Source organism: Oncorhynchus keta, chromosome 2 (assembly GCF_023373465.1).
Source record: "Oncorhynchus keta strain PuntledgeMale-10-30-2019 chromosome 2, Oket_V2, whole genome shotgun sequence".
NCBI classification, from domain to species: Eukaryota; Metazoa; Chordata; class Actinopteri; order Salmoniformes; family Salmonidae; genus Oncorhynchus; species Oncorhynchus keta.
Genome location: NC_068422.1, coordinates 40,999,462 through 41,020,638, shown reverse-complemented (window position 1 = coordinate 41,020,638; position 21,177 = coordinate 40,999,462). Strand labels below are relative to the sequence as shown.

Here is a 21,177-nt window from a genome sequence, read left to right as displayed (position 1 = left end):
CAGATCAGTGGCGACCCGTCATTCAGGGCAGGTGGGGCTCGCCACTGATCTGCTCCAGTATGAAAGAGACCATGTTTGTATGAGGCTTTATTAACTCAATTATTATTTATACAAACTGATGACACATATTAATGCCAAAATAACATGAAAAACAGGCAACAAAAAAACATCTTATTGATCATGTAATTTTGGCATTTACGTCACATATCTGCTTGAAAATCATGCAGATTTTTAAAAAAGCATTCACTTAAAAACATGGTCTCTTTCTTGCTTTTGTTGAGGTAGCTCCAAAATGCAGGCGTTTCAGCCTATTTCAAGTGCTTTCTTTATGTGATGGTGCAGCCAGCAGAAGATACGGAGTGTAGGGGCTGGTAATGTTCTCTAGTTGCGCCGTGATTGGCTCAGTGTTCTGTCACTCATAGGGACCCTACATCACCGCAAAATCCATTGGACATAAACATTACACAACAAGTTGGAAATTCCAAATCCAACAATGAGTGGTTTGAAAGGAATCAGTGGCTAACTGAAAGCATTGCAAATGCTATTCAGTGGAGTGGGTGTGTGGTCCAAATCTGGGTTTAAGGGTCTCTTTTCCAAATTTAGAAGGATAAACATTCAACATTGGCCATACTGTCAACCCAGCATGACTTCTGCCGCGTTCAAGACAACTGGAAACTCTGTTTTTTTTTTTATAGCTCCGACTGGGAAAATACGTTTTGAATGGTCATCCAACTCGGATTTGTAAATCGTATCTCGGGCCTCTTCCCAGAGCCACGACCTGAAGATCACTGAAGTTATGATTTGACCTCGTTATTTTTTCCCGAGTTCCCAGTTGTCTTGAAAGCACCATAAATCCAGAGAACGCCATATTTTGATGACAAAGGTTGATGACAACATTTGCACACGAAGGACCTCCTGTGAGTCCTAAATATACTGTATGCTGCTGCATAAATTATGTAATATGCCAGGTAGATATGTATACTGTAACTAAAACTAATACTAAGTGTATGTTGTGTAGTAAACTGTTAGTAGCCCATGTGCCTCACCCTAATAATTTACATGCTAAAATCGCCACTGGAGCAGATACATACAAATGGTATCGAGAAGTTAAATCGGACTCTGGAGAAGTAGATAAATCCGGAACTATCCATTTTAAAAACGGAGGCTGCAATAGCCTGATAATAACACGGATACAGCTAAGTTACGGAAAAAGTAGGCACAACAATGCCAATACACATCAACGTTACATCATCGAGTCAATGAATTACTGTTATCATACCACGTTATCAATGCCTATTACCTACGTCACATATTAATACATCTTGCAAATAAATACAACCATACCTGCATAATGCCAACACAGTAACGGTCCAATCAGTACGATATAACGTTAACCATAAAGGACTAACGAAGAACAGCGCTGGACACGACTGTACACAGCCACCAACTTCGCAACCAAAGCCATATACCAAACAATGATACACTATGACAGAACTAAACCTACTGCTGCTACACGAGACACGTCCAACTGAAGAGCGCACACAACAGTGCTGTACTAGACGGAGAAAACTCACTCTATAGAACAATAAAATACACACAGCCGTACCAGACACAGCCAAAGTCACATCACAATGTAAGATAAGAGCAAACATTGACTTACTGTACTCACAGAAGACAAAGACCAGCTCTGATTTTAGTTGACCGTAGTTTTAGTAGAGTGACAACTTTAGAGCACACTGCTGCATCTGTCCAGCCTTGCTGTCGTGTCTCACACACGGATTGTGTTATGACTCACACATGCTAATAAGTGCGTGGGGGCGGGCTGTCAACAGCGCATTCTCTCCTCCCCCAGTCACCCCCTCACTCGCGCGCCAGCTCGAAGCCAAAGTTGTTCCTACCCAACTCCTCCAGACTTCTTCAGACTTCTAAAATTTCGCTTGACTGATATTTCAAATATTTAAATATTTCGTTATTCTTTCATTAAGCAGCTCTTCCATTTTCTTAATCAGTTACCTTTACAGTCCATTTTTGTGACTTAACAATAGCACAGTGGCATTTAATCTGATATTTCTTGTTTTCTGGAAAATATTATTATTGATAAAAGTTGAAGAAGTGTAAGCAGCATAGCACCATGCATCCCACTGCTGGCTTGGATCTAAAGTTAGGCAGGGATGGATGGGAGACGAGAGGTGGTTTTGGAGAGCCAGTAAAGGGCTCTCTTTCCTCTGGCCTTAAAGGACAACTGTGCCTTAGAACCGATTTTTTCTGGCTGTAAACAGCTTTCGGCATGGATATGAGTCAGAAACAATGTGTCAAAATAGACTACAAAGTGTAAATAGGATAATTTTGGTCAAATGCACATCTAAAATTGAGTTTGGCAAGTGAATGAGTCATGATTTAAGGGGGTTGTTTTAGATTACAATTATATCAACAATTCATGCCCCCTTTTGCCTATTAACACGTGGTGGAAGCATGTTTTCTGGGAAAAGACTGGGTGTGGAATGGGTTTAAAGGAGCAAACCCACCTACCTGGCAAATCTGGCCATGCAAAACGAATTCACCAGACAATCGTGTATCTTTGGCAGTAGCTTCAGGTGCAATGCACATATTGATCGGAAAATAGTTACTCTAGTGAAAATGGGCTTTCGTAAAGTTGTTCAATCATATGGCCAGGATCTGGATTACATCAAACTCTAGATACACGTTCAAACGTGGAGATTGTGCCTGGTGTTGTTGATGACAGCGAGTTGTTTACACTAGCTAGCTACATTATTGGATAATGCTAGCGAGTTGCAAGGTGTTGTAGAACAAGTGTCTCATGAAACACATTCTAGACACTGGTTCTTGCCATCTTGTTATAACTGTGATTTGACAGAAATATTCACTAGCTAACATTAGATAGGCTGTTCAGGAATCTTATGGCTTGGGGGTAGAAGCTGTTGAGAAGCCTCTTGGACCTAGACTTGGTGTTCCAGTACCACTTGCTGTGTAGTAGCAGAGAGAACAGTCTATGACTAGGGTGGCTGGAGTCTTTCTTCTAACACCTCCTGGTATAGAGGTCCGGGATTGCAGGAAGCTTGGCCTGGTTATGTACTGGGCCACACACACTACCCTCTGTAGTGCCTTGCGGTCAGAGGCCGAGCAGTTGCCATACCAGGCAGTGATTGCAACCCATCAGGATGCTCTCAATGGTGCAGCTGTAAACCCTTGAGCTTCTGAGGAGCCATGCCAAATCTTAGGTTTTGAGGGAATATAGGTTTTGTCGTGCCCTGTTCACAGCTGTCTTGGTGTGCTTGGACCATGTTAGCTCTCAACCTGCTCCACTACAGTCCTGTCCATGAGAATGGGGGCGTGCTCTGTCCTCCTTTTCCTGTAGTCCATAATCACCTCCTTTGTCTTGATCACATTAAGGGAGAGGTTGTCGTCCTTGCACCACACGGTCAGGTCTCTGACCTCCTCCCTATAGGCTGTCTCATAGTTGTCAGTGATCAGGCCTACCAGTGTTGTGTCATCAGAAACTTAATGATGGTGTTGGAGTTATGCCTGGCTTTGCAGTCATGAGTGATTTTAGCTCATTTGTTGTGATTGAATGGCAAATAAACAACCCCCCCCCCAAAAAAAACACATGAAACCACACCCGAAGACAACTCGTTTGCCTTCATTCATGGCCGCTTGCATTTCTTAATGAGCATTGATGAAAAAAACGACGCCAAATCAGGAAGTGCAGTTCTCCGTTAAGTTCAAATCCCATTGCCCCTGTTTTGAACATAAAATAATGTAGAAAATCAATTGTCTTGGATGAAAACACATTCATCCCTAAAGTGTTAATAATAACTGTGGTCTGCAAGGGGTGAACTTGTTGCTACTAAAATCCTGTCTCGCAGGTTACACACCTGAGGCACTGGGAGGGTGTGGCCTAACGGGGAAACGTTCTGGTCTAAAAACAAACTGTCAGCTGGGAAAATCTAGATTGAGCTGAGGAATATGGAGGCGAGTGAAACCTGAAATACAGGCAGAGTGAATAAATACTACCAAAGTTCAGCCTCATGGTAAAAGAGAAATGTCTGCTTATGGTTCACTGCTTGAAAAACTTATTTATCAAGCATCTGCTAGTATGTCCAGCAAATGTGCACTTTTTTTTCAATCAAGCTCAACTTCTGTTGGTCTGTTAACCATGGTTGAATAGACAGAATGAAAGAAAGTCTACTTTCTCTGAAGCATAGATGGGCTGTGTCCAACTGTATTGAAATCAGACCCACGTCATGGGTACCGATCTAGACGTCAGAACTGGTGTCTTTTGTTATGTCCAAAGCCATATTTCAGTGACGCGACATAGCCTACCTACACACGGCTCATAGAGCATGGTCACCTATATGAACATCATTAAAATCCATGTGAACCTTCAGTGACGTGCATCTACCTCAACACACACACAAACCCAAGCATTGTTTAAGTCTCAAATCGGTCTCCTCACGTTAATCAGAGGGAAAAGCTACACAGTGGGCCTGTTGTGTGTGTGAAGATCACTTGAAACCACACCAAAGGAAGTATGTTATCAAATCAGTGTGTCACCGAGGCTAGTATAGGCCTATACATTGGCTCTTTCAGAGGCAGTGCAACATTACAGCTTTGGCACAGAGAGATCACATTGTACAGTGACTTGAGTTAGAGGTCTAAGACCCCAGTGAGGCCTACTCGTGGTCCCAGGGCCCCAATACTCCCCTCATCATGTGCCTAGCAGCCACTGATCTGGGGCTCAGAGAAGCTTCAGATATGTATTAAATCAATACAAATGTACAGTATCAGTCTAGTGGACATTCACCTGCTCCTTGCTTGGCCACCTCCAAGTCTGTTGGCGTCCTGGCTGCAGAGATGGCTTCAGGAAGCTTTAGAGTGAATGGCAAGACATCCCTAAGAGAGAGGCAGACAGAGTCAATATGTGTGATGATTGAGAGATAGAACCAGTCAAAAGTTTGGATGCACTTACTCATTCAAGGGTTTTTACTATTTTATACATTGTGAGATCATCAAAACTGTGAAATAACACACATGGAATAATGTAGTAACCACAACATAGTTTAACAAATCCAAATATATATATATAATATATTTGAGATTCTTCAAAGTAGCCACCCTGTGCCTTGATGACAGCTTTGCGCACTGTTAGCATTCTCTCAACCAGCTTCATGAGGTAGTCACCTGGAATGCATTTCAATTAACAGGTGTGCCTTGTTAAAAAAAGTTAATTTGTGGAATTTCTTTCCTTCTTTATGCGTTTGAGCCAATCAGTTGTGTTGTGACAAGGTGGGGTGGTATACAGAAGAGAGCCCTATTTGGTAAAATACCAAGTCCATATTATGGCAAGAACAGCTCAAATAAACAAACAAAGAGAAACAAAAGTCCATCATTACTTTAAGACATTGGGGTCAGTCAATCAGGAACATTAAGAACTTTGAAATATTCTTCAAGTGCAGTCGCAAAAACCATCAAGCGCTATGATGAAACTGGCTCTCATGAGGACCGCCACAGGAAAAGCAGACCCAGAGTTACCTCTGCTGTAGAGGATAAGTTCATTAGATTTAACTGCACCTCAGATTGCATCCCAAATAAATGCTTCAGAGTTCAAGTAACAGACATCTCAACATCAACTGTTCAGACCTTCATGGTCAAATTGCTGCAAAGCAACCACTAATAAAGGACACCAATAATAAGAAGAGACTTGATTGGGCCAAGAAACAACAGCAAATAGACAGACCGGTGGATATCGGACCACCATTTTATTACGTTTGCAATTGCAACAAATAATCTGCTCAGACCCCAACCAAGGACCATCAAAAGTCGTGCTATAAATTCACAGACAACACAAAGATTCCTTGATGCCCTTCCAGACTCCCTCTGCCTACCCAAGGACGCCAGAGGACAAAAATCAGTTAACCACCTAACTGAGGATCTCGATTTAACCTTGCGCAATACCCTAGATGCAGTTGCACCCCTAAAAACTAAAAACATTTCTCATAAGAAACTAGCTCCCTGGTACACAGAAAATACCCAAGCTCTGAAGCAGGCTTCCAGAAAATTGGAACGGAAATGGCGCCACACCAAACTGGAAGTCTTCCGACTAGCTTGGAAAGACGGTACCGTGCAGTACCGAAGAGCCCTTACTGCTGCTCGATCATCCTATTTTTCTAACTTAATTGAGGAAAATAAGAACAATCCGAAATTCCTATTTGATACTGTCGCAAAGCTAACTAAAAAGCAGCATTCCCCAAGAGAGGATGACTTTCACTTTAGCAGTGATAAATTCATGAACTTCTTTGAGGAAAAGATTATGATTATTAGAAAGCAAATTACGGACTCCTCTTTAAACCTGCGTATTCCTCCAAACCTCAGTTGTCCTGAGTCTGCACAACTCTGCCAGGACCTAGGATCAAGAGAGACGCTCAAGTGTTTTAGTACTATATCTCTTGACACAATGATGAAAATAATCATGGCCTCTAAACCTTCAAGCTGCATACTGGACCCTATTCCAACTAAACTACTGAAAGAGCTGCTTCCTGTGCTTGGCCCTCCTATGTTGAACATAATAAACGGCTCTCTATCCACTGGATGTGTACCAAACTCACTAAAAGTGGCAGTAATAAAGCCTCTCTTGAAAAAGCCAAACCTTGACCCAGAAAATATTAAAAACTATCGGCCTTCCATTTCTCTCAAAAATTTTAGAAAAGGCTGGTGCGCAGCAAATCACTACCTTCCTGAAGACAAACAATGTATACGAAATGCTTCAGTCTGGTTTTAGACCCCATCATAGCACTGAGACGGCACTTGTGAAGGTGGTAAAATGACATTTTAATGGCATCGGACCGAGGCTCTGCATCTGTCCTCGTGCTCCTAGACCTTAGTGCTGCTTTTGATACCATCGATCACCACATTCTTTTGGAGAGATTGGAAACCCAAATTGGTCTACACGGACATGTTCTGGCCTGGTTTAGATCTTATCTGTCGGAAAGATATCAGTTTGTCTCTGTGAATGGTTTGTCCTCTGACAAATCAACTGTAAATTTCGGTGTTCCTCAAGGTTCTGTTTTAGGACCACTATTGTTTTCACTATACATTTTACCTCTTGGGGATGTTATTCGAAAACATAATGTTAACTTCCACTGCTATGCGGATGACACACAGCTGTACATTTCAATGAAACATGGTGAAGCCCCAAAATTGCCCTCGCTAGAAGCATGTGTTTCAGACATAAGGAAGTGGATGGCTGCAAACGTTCTACTATTAAACTCGGACAAAACAGAGATGCTTGTTCTAGGTCCCAAGAAACAAAGATATCTTCTGTTGAATCCGACAATTAATCTTAATGGTTGTACAGTCGCCTCAAATAAAACTGTGAAGGACCTCGGCGTTACTCTGGACCCTGATCTCTCTTTTGAAGAACATATCAAGACCATTTCGAGGACAGCTTTTTCCCATCTACGTAATATTGCAAAAATCAGAAACTTTCTGTCCAAAAATGATGCAGAAAAATTAATCCATGCTTTTGTCACTTCTAGGTTAGACTACTGCAATGCTCTACTTTCCGGCTACCCGGATAAAGCACTAAATAAACTTCAGTTACTGCTAGAATCCTGACTAGAACCAAAAAATTTGATCATATTACTCCAGTGCTAGCCTCTCTACACTGGCTTCCAGGCAAAGCAAGGGCTGATTTCAAGGTTTTACTGCTAACCTACAAAGCATTACATGGGCTTGCTCCTACCTATCTCTCTGATTTGGTCCTGCCGTACATACCTACACGTACGCTACGGTCACAAGACGCAGGCCTCCTAATTGTCCCTAGAATTTCTAAGCAAACAGCTGGAGGCAGGGCTTTCTCCTATAGAGCTCAATTTTTATGGAACGGTCTGCCTACCCATGTCAGAGACGCAAACTCGGTCTCAACCTTTAAGTCTTTACTGAAGACTCATCTCTTCAGTGGGTCATACGATTGAGTGTAGTCTGGCCCAGGAGTGGGAAGGTGAACGGAAAGGCTCTGGAGCAACGAACCGCCCTTGCTGTCTCTGCCTGGCCAGTTCCCCTCTTCCACTGGGATTCTCTGCCTCTAACCCTATTACAGGGGCTGAGTCACTGGCTTACTGGGGCTCTCTCATGCCGTCCCTGCAGGGGGTGCGTCACCTGAGTGGGTTGAATCACTGTTGTGGTCATCCTGTCTGGGTTGGCGCCCCCCCCTTGGGTTGTGCCGTGGCGGAGATCTTTGTGGGCTATACTCAGCCTTGTCTCAGGATGGTAAGTTGGTGGTTGAAGATATCCCTCTAGTGGTGTGGGGGCTGTGCTTTGGCAAAGTGGGTGGGGTTATATCCTTCCTGTTTGGCCCTGTCCGGGGGTGTCCTCGGATGGGGCCACAGTGTCTCCTGACCCCTCCTGTCTCAGCCTCCAGTATTTGTGCTGCATTAGTTCGTGTCGGGGGGCTAGGGTCAGTTTGTTATATCTGGAGTAATTCTCCTGTCCTATTCGGTGTCCTGTGTGAATCTAAGTGTGCGTTCTCTAATTCTCTCCTTCTTTCTTTCTCTCTCTCGGAGGACCTGAGCCCTAGGACCATGCCCCAGGACTACCTGACATGATGACTCCTTGCTGTCCCCAGTCCACCTGGCCATGATGCTGCTCCAGTTTCAACTGTTCTGCCTTACTATTATTTGACCATGCTGGTCATTTATGAACATTTGAACATCTTGGCCATGTTCTGTTATAATCTCCACCCGGCACAGCCAGAAGAGGACTGGCCACCCCACATATGCTCTCTCTAATTCTCTCTTTCTTTCTCTCTCTCGGAGGACCTGAGCCCAAGGACCGTGCCCCAGGACGACCTGACATGATGACTCCTTGCTGTCCCCAGTCCACCTGACTGTGCTGCTGCTCCAGTTTCAACTGTTCTGCCTTGTTATTATTCGACCATGCTGGTCATTTATGAACATTTGAATATCTTGGCCATGTTCTGTTATAATCTCCACCCGGCACAGCCAGAAGAGGACTGGCCACCCCACATAGCCTGGTTCCTCTCTAGGTTTCTTCCTAGGTTTTGGCCTTTCTAGGGAGTTTTTCCTAGCCACCGTGCTTCTACACCTGCATTGCTTGCTGTTTGGGGTTTTAGGTTGGGTTTCTGTACAGCACTTTGAGATATCAGCTGATGTACGAAGGGCTATATAAATAAAATTTAATTGATTGATTGATTGATATCTGTCCTTTGGTTTGATGAGTCCAAATTTGAGATTTTTGGTTCCAACCACTTTGTGAGATGCAGAGTCGGGGGAACGGATGATCTCTGCATGTTTTCAATCAATCACAACCTCTAAGTCTTATCCAAGATTAGCATAGTTTGAATAACATCAAGTGACCCCTTGTTTATTAACCAAATGTAAAAAATAAATAAAAAATAAAAATAAAAAACGAGTTCTGCTGAGCGATAAGTGCTTTTTGAGGACTGTTCTGTAAAAAAATATATATATATATTTCAAAATTATATATTTTTTTACACATGAAATGCATTATGAAATAATTAAAGTAAAATGGTTAGAGCTTTTTAATTGAAATTAAAAGCCCCAAATAGTGAACATTCAATTGCCAAAACTGAAAATATTCCATTGTCTCTGTCAGGTCCAATTGCTATGAAATAATAAAATATTTCAGTTGTGTACATTACTATAATTTTTCATTCCTTAAAGTAATCTCATCTCTGCTCAGACACAAGCAGCCAGCCTGCCCATCCTGGTCTCATAGACTAGAGTAACATAGGAAATGTAAATCTAGTACACTGAAACTAGTATGATATGGTTACATAATACAAATGTTACTTAGTAGAGTGGTTGGTCGGGGTGGATATCTAACAACCCAAAGGTTGAGAGTTCGAATCTCATCACGGATAACTTTAGCATTTGCGCTAATTAGCAACTTTAACTACTTACATTTTTTCGCAACTACTTAGCATATTAGCTAACCCTAACCCTTCCCATAACCCATTAACCTAACTCCTAAATTGAACCCTAACCCCTAGCCTAGCTAACGTTAACCTAGCTAGAATTCGTAACATATATGTTTAGCAAATTCGTAACATGTCCAAAGTATTGGTAATTCGTGACATATTGTACATTTTGCAAATTCGTAACATATAATACAACATGGTTGATGGACAGCCACAAATAAATACATATCATACTAAATGCAGTGTCTCGGAATTACGTACAAAATAATATGAAATGCTCCGAGACCAGGTTGGCCAGCCAGACAACCATCTAACATCTCTTTATTGTACCATCTTTAGTCATTCTAGGCTTGCCTGCCCAAGTATGCTAAGAGCTGTACTACAATATTTTTTAAACAAGATTTCAAAGTAGAAAAGGCATACTTTCACGTGCGGTCTCGTGCTGTGTACATTCCTCATATGCGGCGGCGTATGCAGTTTGTGCGTATCTAACACAACGAAGCAGGCATAAAAGTGTATCCATCTCTGTCCGACCCAGAAAAGAACAGGCACAATGGGGATGGTCATTGTAGTTAATTCAGTAGCGGTGCTTGGGTAAATCACTGGGGAAGCCAAACCAAAAAAAAAACATTGTTTGTGCTATAACCTGTTAGTTCATATGCCTTGTGGCCATGATATATAGGCCTAAGGCCGAGACAATAACAATTTAGGAAATAGCCAAATCTGAGCTAGCTAGCCACTGGAGGACAAAAACAAGTTGCCACAATAGGAGGGCCGACAAATCCAATCGGGCTTCCCTTGACACTTTTTTGGTGCGCCAGAACCATTCACAGTTTAGCTCGCTCAGTTTAGCGCAATGCTGATTGGCTATTATTTAAAAATATATATATATCAAGGGAGACCAAATGCTCGCTGGCAGCCCTTGCATTCAAGTTTACATACACCTTAGCCAAATACATTTAAACTCAGTTTCACAATTCCTGACATTTAATGCTAGTAAAAAGTCCCTTTCTTAGGTCAGTTAGGATCACCACTTTATTTTAAGATGGTGAAATGTCAGAATAATAGTTGAGAATTATTTATTTTAGCTTTTATTTCTTTCATCACATTCCCAGTGGGTCAGCAGTTTACATATACTCAATTAGTATTTGGTAGCATTGCCTTTAAATTGTTTAACTTGAGTCAAATGTTTTGGGTAGCCTTCCACAAGCTTCCCACAACAAGTTGGGTGAATTTTGGCCCATTCCTCCTGATCGAGCCAGGTGTGTAGGTCTCCTTGCTCACACACGCTTTTTCAGTTCTGCCCACAAATTTTCTAACTGATTGAAGTCAAGGAATTGTGATGGCCACTCCAATACCTGGACTTTGTTGTCCTTAAGCAATTTTAACACAACTTTGGAAGTATACTTGGGGGCATTGTCCATTTGGAAGCCTTATTTGCGACCAAGCTTTAATTTCCTGATTGATGTCTTGAGATGTTGCTTCAGTATATCCACATAATTTTCCTTGCCTCATGATGCCATCTATTTTGTGAAGTGCACCAGTCCCTCCTGCAGCAAAGCACCCCCACAACATGATGCTGCCACCCCCGTGCTTTCACGGTTGGGATGGTGTTCTACGGCTTGCAAGCCTCCCCCTTTTTCCTCCAAACGTAACGATGGTCATTATGACCAAACAGTTCTATTTTTGTTTCATCAGACCAGAGGACATTTCTCCAAAAAGTACAAATCTTTGTCCCCATGTGCAGTTGCAAACTGTAGTCTGGCTTTTTTTATGGCGGTTTTGGAGCATTGGCTTCTTCCTTGCTGAGCGGCCTTTCAGGTTATGTTGATATAGGACTCGTTTTACTGTGGATATAGATACTTTTGAACCAGTTTCCTCCAACATCTTCACAAGTTCCTTTGCTGTTGTTCTAGGTTTGATTTGCACATTTTGCATCAAAGTAAATTAATCTCTAGGAGACAGAACGCATATTCTTCCTGAGCGGTATGACGGCTGCGTGGTCCCATGGTGTTTATACTTGCGTACTATTGTTTGTACAGATGAACGTGGTACCTCCACCAGACTTGTGGATGTCTACAATTTTTTTCTGAAGTCTTGGCTGATTTCTTTTGATTTTCCCATGATGTCAAGCAAAGAGGCAGAGAGTTCGAAGGTAGGCCTTGAAATACATCCATAGGTACACCTCCAATTGACTCAAATGATGTCAATTAGCCTATCAGAAGCTTTTAAAGTCATGACATCATTTTCTGGAATTTTCCAAGCTGTTTAAAGGCACAGTGAACTTTGTGTATGTAAACTTCTGACCCACTGGAATTGTGATACAGTGAATAAGTGAAATAATCTGTCTAAACAATTGTCGGAAACATTACTTGTGGCATGCACAAAGTAGATGTCCTAACAGACTTGCCAAAACTATAGTTTAACAAGAAATGTGTGGAGTGGTTGAAAAACAAGTTAATGACCCCAACCTAAGTGTATGTAAACTTCCGACTTCAACTGTACATGGCCTACAAATACAGAGACAGAGGGGCTGTTTCGCTCACTCGAATGCTTTCTCAGATGAGATACTGTCCATTCAGCCTCTTGCAAATGTAAGGAAAATCATGAAACACGGAGAGACGAAAAATGCATGTTTTTTTTCTAAGTAACATATTTTGGGGAAGCCTGGCTTCTCTTGGCATCCATAAATACCCCGCCACTGAGTGAAACCTACAACTCCCTTCTGCCCCAGTGTCCCATATAGTTAGACTAAATTTCTCTCATAAATTGGATTTCTCTGAAGAAAAACAGCACGTTGGGCTCACAAAAAAAAAAACTAAATGTAGTTAAAGTAATTAAACTGTCTGTCAATTCGTTGTTTAATACTCCCCCCCAAAAAAAAAATAATAATAATAATAATTGCTCAACACTAGTAATTGGAATTGTTATAGTGCAGACTAGACTGATAATGATAGTTTGAAGAAAACAGTGCAATTGTCTCATAACATGAACTGATGAGGTGGCCAGTAAATGCTGTTCTCTGAACTTCAACTGATTCAGGTTCTTTCAGTAACCTCTGGGCTCCATGTGTTTGTCTTCAAAAGGAATGGGTGATTTATAGCTGGGATGAAAAGGGTACAGTTTTTTGGGGGGTGTGTATGTGTGTGTGTTACCTGCTGATGCAGCAGAAAGCCACAAGATGAAACAGGTCTGCAAAGCTGAGGCCTGATCTCTCCAAGGAGAATGCTGTGGAGAAATGTATATTTAAGGAACCGTGAGACATTTCCATAGGCTATTCCCATAAATCAGAACAGCAATATTCCTAGATGAGAAAAGGAGTGATGTTTTCACTTGGGAACTACAGTGACATACCATACACACTAGAGGTCTACCGATTAATCGGAATAGCCAATTAATTAGGGCCGATTTCAAGTTTTCATAACAATCGGAAATCGGTATTTTTGGACACCGATTTGGCAGATTAAAAAAATATATATTTTATAACATTTGACATGCATTTTTCTGGATTTCTGTTGTTATTCTGTCTTTCACTGTTCAAATAAACCTACCATTAAAAATATAGACAGATAATTTCTTTCAGATAATTTCTTTGTCAGTGGGCAAACGTACAAAATCAGCAGGGGATCAAATACTTTCTCTCACTGTATATTTTTTAAACCTGCATATTTTGCTAAAAGAAATCCAGGTTAGCAGGCAATATTAACCAGGTGAAATTGTGTCACTTCTCTTGCGTTCCTTGCACACAGAGTCAGTGTATATTCAACAGTTTGGACCACCTAATTTGCCAGAATTTGACGTAATTATGACATAACATTGAAGGTTGAGCAATGTAACAGGAATATTTAGACTTATGGATGCCACCCATTAGATAAAATAAGGAACGGTTCCGTATTTCACTGAAAGAATAATAAAACGTATTGTTTGAGATGATAGTTTCCGGATTCGACCATATTAATGACCTAAGGCTCGTATTTCTGTGTATTATGTTATAATTAAGTCTATGATTTGATAGAGCAGTCTGAGCGATGGTAGGCACCAGCAGGCTCATAAGCATTCATTCAAACAGCACTTTCATGTGTTTTTCCAGCAGCTCGCCGCTGTGCTTCAAGCATTGAGCTGTTTATGACTGTTTATCAACTCCCGAGATTAGGCTGGTGTAACCGATGTGAAATGGCTAGCTAGTTAGCGGGCTGCGCTCTAATAGCGTTTCAAACATCACTCGCTGAGACTTGGAGTGGTTGTTTCCCTTGCTCTGCAAGGGCCACAGCTTTTTTGGAGCGATGGGTAACGCTGCTTCGAGGGTGGCTGTTGTCGATGTGTTCCTGGTTCGAGCCCAGGTAGGGGCGAGGAGAGGGACTGAAGCTAGTGGGGCAAAAAAGCATTTAGTCAGCCACCAAATGTACAAGTTCTCCCACTTAAAAAGATGAGAGGCCTGTAATTTTCATCATAGGTACACTTCAACTATGACAGACAAAATTAGATTTTTGTTCTCCAGAAAATCACATTGTAGGATTTTTCATGAATTTATTTTCAAATTATGGTGGAAAATAAGTATTTGGTCACCTACAAACAAGCAAGATTTTTGTCTCTCACAGACCTGTAACAACTTCTTTAAGAGGCTCCTATTGTCCTCCACTCGTTACCTGTATTAATGGCACCTGTTTGAACTTGTTATCAGTATAAAAGACACCTGTCCACAAACTCAAACAGTCACACTCCAAACTCCACTATGGCCAAGACCAGAGAGCTGTCAAAGGACACCAGAAACAAAATTGTAGACCTGCACCAGGCTGGGAAGACTGAATCTGCAATAGGTAAGCAGCTTGGTTTGAAGAAATCAACTGTGGGAGCAATTATTAGGAAATGGAAGACATACAAGACCACTGATAATTTCCCTCAATCTGGGGCTCCACGCAAGATCTCACCCCGTGGGGTCAAAATTATCACAACGGTGAGCAAAAATTCCAGAGCCACACGGGGGGACCTAGTGAATGACCTGCAGAGAGCTGGGACCAAAGTAACAAAGCCTACCATCAGTAACACACTACACCGCCAGGGACTCAAATCCTGCAGTGCCAGACTTGTCCCCCTGCTTCAGCCAGTACATGTCCAGGCCCTTCTGAAGTTTGCTAGAAAGCATTTGGATGATCCAGAAGAAGATTGGGAGAATGTCATATGGTCAGATGAAACCAAAATGGAACTTTTTGGTAAAAACTCAACTTGTCGTGTTTGGAGGACAAAGAATGCTGAGTTGCATCCAAAGAACACCATACCTACTGTGAAGCATGGGGGTGGAAACATCATGCTTTGGAGCTGTTTTTCTGCAAAGGGACCAGGATGACTGATCCGTGTAAAGGAAAGAATGAATGGGGCCATGTATCGTGAGATTTTGAGTGAAAACCTCCTTCCATCAGCAAGGGCATTGAAGATGAAACGTGGCTGGGTCTTTCAGCATGACAATGATCCAAAACACACCACCCGGGCAACGAAGGAGTGGCTTCGTAAGAAGCATTTCAAGGTCCTAGAGTGGCCTAGCTCGTCTCCATATATGCCATTTTAGCAGACGCTTTTATCCAAAGCGACTTACAGTCATGTGTGCATACATTCTACGTATGGGTGGTCCCGGGAATCGAACCCACTACCCTGGCGTTACAAGCGCCATGCTCTACCAACTGAGCTACAGAAGGACCGAAGGATCAACTCCATAGAAAATCTTTGGAGGGAGTTGAAAGTCTGTGTTGCCCAGCAACATCCCCAAAACATCACTGTTCTAGAGGAGATCTGCATGGAGGAATGGGCCAAAATACCAGCAACAGTGTGTGAAAACCTTGAAGACTTACAGAAAACGTTTGACCTCTGTCATTGCCAACAAAGGTTATATAACAAAGTATTGAGATAAACTTTTGTTATTGACCAAATACTTATTTTCCACCATAATTTGCAAATAAATTCATTAAAAATCCTACAATGTGATTTTGTGGATCTCTCATCTTTTTAAGGGGGAGAACTTGCACAATTGATGGCTGATTAAATACTTTTTTGCCCCACTGTATATTGTTACACTGGCAATACTAAAGTGCCTATAAGAACATCCAATAGTCAAAGGTATATGAAATACAAATCGTATAGAGAGAAATTGTCCTATAACAACTACAACCTAAAACGTCTTACCTGGGGATATTGAAGACTCCTGTTAAAAGGAACCACCAGCTTTCACATGTCCTGAGCAAAGAACTTAAAACGTCAGGTTTTTTTTTTTTTACATGGTTACATGGCACATATTGCACTTACTTTCTTCTCCAACACTTTGTTTTTGCATTATTTAAACTAAATTGAACAGGTTTCATTTTATTTGAGGCTAACTTGATTTTATTGATGTATTATATTCAGTTAAAATAAGTGTTCATTCAGCATTGTTGTCATTTTCATTATTACAAATACATGTAAAAAATAAAAATATACACATATATATATATTTTTTAATAAATAAAATCGGCCGATTAATCGGTATCGGGGTCGATTTGGTGAAAAATTATAAATCGGTCGACCTCTAATACACACAAGTTGCATTATCACGAGTAGTTAACTGATCACTGTTTCCCAATGTTTTTCCTTTCATTGTGGTCTTCTGAGACACAACTTAATAGAAAAACTGTTGCTCATACGTTTGGCGTCACTCTACTAAGACAACAGGGTACACATCTGGTGCCTTGCTGGTTCATTTGCCAAGGCATGAAGAGCCAGACACACAAAGGCAACTGTATACAACAAGTCTTTAATAACCCATACACGTGTCCCAGATCTGGAAAAAAGGGATGGACGGAGAGAGAGAAAGAAAAAAGTATATTTTAATAGAGATTGGGGTATGCAGGAAGTGATAGAGATGGAAGGAAAGAAAGAGGCAAAGAGAGTGAGGAAGGGGGAGAGAATGTGTATTTACATTTAAGAGGGGAAATTGGGGAAGTGGGTTAAATCCAGACAGCAGGCCAGCGAGCAGTCCCCATCTGTACACTGAACTCCATTACTAATGCTTAACTTGGACGAATTCTGAGCTTGAGAAGAGCAACAGGATGTCAAAGTCTGCTGTGTAATGTGAAAACAGTATGTCCACATTTACATAAAAGTACTCTACATTTGCACATTTCTATTCGACTCTTGCTGCATCAAACAGTACTCAAGTTAGCAGGAAAAAAATAAACCAACTTATGATCAGCATCTATACTGAACAAAAATATAAAGAGAACAATGGAACAATTTCAAAGCTTTTAATGAGTTACAGTTCATATAAGGAAATGAGTCAATAGAAATAAATAAATGGATGTCACAAGACGATCCCGCCGGTTGGATGTACTGCCAAATTATCTAAAACAACATTGGAGGCAGCTTTTGATAGAGAAATGAACAATCAATTATCTGGTGGACATTCTTGTAGTCAGCAGGCCAATTGCACGCTCCCTCATGCCTTTTAATCAGCTTCTTGATATGCCACACCTGTCAGGTAGATGGATTATCTTGAGAAAATGCTCAATAACAGGAATATAAACAAATATGTTCACAAAATGTGAGAGAAATAAGCTTTTTGTGCGTATGGACAATTTCTGTGATTTTTTTATTTCAGCTCATGAAACCACCACTTTACATGTTGCGTTTATATTTTTGTTCAGCATACATTTGGACAATGTCACTACTCTCCAACATTATTGTTCCATGGCTAAACAATGCCCAGTTAGCTGCCTTGTTCAGTGGGGCTTTTTGCAGGAGGGATGCATGTGTTTTCCAGGCATTTGTCTACGCGTAGTACAACCGTTTACATAGAATCGGAGAGCAAGCTGCAACACGTACCAGGCTACATCACATTAAGAAACCACACAAAATATCTGGTCAGCCATTTTCTGGGACAACACACCCAACAAATAGTTTAGTCAGATTGTTATATTCAACCCAAGAACATCAAAAGAGAGGCAGCAATATAAAGCCTGGTTTAAGAAGTGAATCTTTGTGTGACTTAACTGCATAACACATAAATACGTTCACTAGGTAAGTATTGGGAAATAGGCTTGGAGAAACACCCAGTGCTCTCTGCATCGACCTCTGAGTAGAGAGAGAAGATAATAATGTTGAGGCCCAGGTAGAGAAACACCACATACTGTACCGTGACAGAAGTACGTCAACACTGGTGTTGATTTAGAATGGGGGGAAAACACGAGGGGAAATTAGAGCAAAAGGGATATAGATTAAAATAGAATATTCAAATAATCAGAGGAAAAATAAATGGTGTGTTGAGAAGCTTATAATAACAGGTCTATGGGGGATAGATTTGGATGATAAAGATCCCTAATAGATAGGAATTGATAGGCCATGTGCTTACTGTATTGACACTCCTTCACAGGGAAATCTTTGACGGGTGTCTCAGAGTCCTGGTGCATCCGCAGAGAGATCACCTTCCTCTGCAGGGTAGTCGACTTTCTCACCAGAAACGTCTGCAGCCAGGGGGAAAAAGCCCATTGAGAAACAGACATCAATAAAAACGTTGAAATGGAAAAAAATCACTGACACCTCTGAAGTATGTTTCTCATTTAGTCCTCCATTGTGTGAGAATGTAAGGGTGTCTGTGTACTGTGTTGTTGCATGAATAGGAGCTTCATTTTTATTTAAACAGAAAAATAAACCCTTGAGGTTAGAAAGCACTGAGGGGGACCTGGCAAGGAAGTAGTCAGTGTGTACATGCAACACATTAGCACAATACATTAAAAACAATCACGATAGTAATTTTCCTCTATCAGAGCTTTAAACTCAGCAAGCAATACCCTCTCCTCCAGTTTTAAAGTATTTCGACAAAAGGAGAATTATAGGAACATTTATTTTTCCAATTTCATCCTGGCCTTAGGTACTGTGAAAGATGGTCATCACAAACAGCTGCTACTTTGTTATGATCACAGATGAGTAGGAAATACTCCAAGCACTGCTTTGCACACGAAGATGTACCAGTGAGTCAGCCTTCTCATAGGAAGAGGGACATTTCACCATGTCATATACACTGAGTGTACAAAACATTAGGAACACCTTAATATTGGGTGGAACCCTCTTTTGACCTCAGAGCAACCTCAATTTGTCAGGGCATGGACTCTACAAGGTGTGGAAATCATTCCACAGTGATGCTGGCCCATGTTAACTCCAATGCTTCCCACAGTTGTGTCAAGTTGGCTGGATGTCCTTTTGGTGGTGGACCATTCTTGATACAGACGGCAAACTGTTGAGTGTGAAAAACCCAGCAGCGTTGCAGTTCTTGACACACTCAAACCCGTGCACTGGCACCAACTACCATACCCCATTCAAAAGCACCTCTGAATGGCTCACATACACAATCCATCCACAATTAATTTGTCTCTAGGTTTGAAAATCCTTCTTTAACCTGTCTACTTTTCTTCATCTAGGGGGCGTCAGGTAGCCTAGTGGTTAAAGCGTTGAGCCAGTAACAAAAGGTGGTTCTCACTCAGTGGTTCTGGTGTACGCAAGGGTTCGGCAGGGGGTACCTTAAGGAACTCAGTCAGGCGTTCAACTTACTCCTGAAAGAGATAATTGCATAATTATCGTATTTCGTCGCCCTAACGTAGCCTTCACTGCTATTCGCCCAGCAGCTAGCATACGCTAGCAAACGCTAGCAAACGCCCACAGATTAGCATCACTGTAGTGCTATTCACTCAACTGAACGACTTGATTAGTTTAGTGTTAGCTAGCTACATAGCTGTCTTTGTTTCCAAGATAATTGTGTAGTTTAGAGTGTGTAGTCTTGGAGTGATTATCTTAATTTACCGAGGTTCGCTAGCCAGCTATTTGTCGTCCTTAACGTAGGAGACTCTGCTAGCTAGCCAACAGCTAACAGCTAGCCAACGTCTACTGAATAGTATTCAACAACCCGGTCGCATTCACAGGTAGTATCACATTTTCATTTCATTTCATTACAGTACAACGGTTTGATTTGTTTGATCGTAGCTAGCTACATAGCTAGCTACATAGCCGTCCTTGTATCAAAGATAATTGTGTAGTCTAGAGCGATTTTCTAGGTTAGCTAGCCAGCTATTGTCGTTCTTTTAACGCAACGTAACGTAAACAACACTGCTAGCTAGCCAGCTAGCCCCCGAATAGTAGCACTGTAGAAACTATTACACTCAACGGAACGACTTGATTAGTGTAGTGTCAACAACGCAGCTACTGCCAGCTAGCCTACTTCAGCAGTACTGTATCATTTTAATCTTTTTAGTCAATAAGATTCTTGCTACGTAAGCTTAACTTTCTGAACATTCGAGACGTGTAGTCCACTTGTCATTCCAATCTCCTTGCATTAGCGTAGCCTCTTCTGTAGCCTGTCAACTATGTGTCTGTCTATCCCTGTTCTCTCCTCTCTGCACAGACCATACAAATGCTCCACACCGCGTGGCCGCGGCCACCCTAATCTGGTGGTCCCAGCGCGTACGACCCACGTGGAGTTCCAGGTCTCCGGTAGCCTCTGGAACTGCCGATCTGCGGCCAACAAGGCAGAGTTCATCTCAGCCTATGCCTCCCTCCAGTCCCTCGACTTCTTGGCACTGACGGAAACATGGATCACCACAGATAACACTGCTACTCCTACTGCTCTCTCCTCGTCCGCCCACGTGTTCTCACACACCCCGAGAGCTTCTGGTCAGCGGGGTGGTGGCACCGGGATCCTCATCTCTCCCAAGTGGTCTTTCTCTCTTTCTCCCCTTACCCATCTGTCTATCGCCTCCTTTGAATTCCATGCTGTCACAGTTACCAGCCCTTTCAAGCTTAACATCCTTATCATTAATCGCCCTCCAGGATCCCTTGGAGAGTTCATCAATGAGCTTGATGCCTTGATAAGCTCCTTTCCTGAGGACGGCTCACCTCTCACAGTTCTGGGCGACTTTAACCTCCCCACGTCTACCTTTGACTCATTCCTCTCTGCCTCCTTCTTTCCACTCCTCTCCTCTTTTGACCTCACCCTCTCACCTTCCCCCTACTCACAAGGCAGGCAATACGCTTGACCTCATCTTTACTAGATGCTGTTCTTCCACTAACCTCATTGCAACTCCCCTCCAAGTCTCCGACCACTACCTTGTATCCTTTTCCCTCTCGCTCTCATCCAACACTTCCCACGCTGCCCCTACTCGGATGGTATCGCGCCGTCCCAACCTTCGCTC

General features: G+C 42.0%; 1 protein-coding gene and 1 long non-coding RNA gene across 4 annotated transcripts in view; one reads left to right on the top strand and one right to left on the bottom strand.

The window, feature by feature from the left end:
• LOC118400294 (ras and Rab interactor 2-like) overlaps positions 1–21,177 on the bottom strand; it is a 55,897-nt gene that overhangs the window by 9,613 nt on the left and 25,107 nt on the right. For all 3 annotated transcript variants that reach the window (XM_035796994.2, XM_052476651.1, XM_035797002.2), the window contains 3 exons: positions 18,348–18,459; positions 13,132–13,204; positions 4,823–4,911 (listed from right to left, as the gene is read on the bottom strand). In XM_035796994.2, the coding sequence (XP_035652887.1) occupies positions 4,823–4,911; positions 13,132–13,204; positions 18,348–18,459 (274 nt within the window). The remainder of the gene's footprint in view (positions 1–4,822; positions 4,912–13,131; positions 13,205–18,347; positions 18,460–21,177) is intronic.
• Positions 228–9,231, top strand: LOC127911006 (uncharacterized). The gene is made up of 2 exons (XR_008077298.1): positions 228–917; positions 8,580–9,231. It is a non-coding gene; the product is annotated as an uncharacterized LOC127911006 (long non-coding RNA).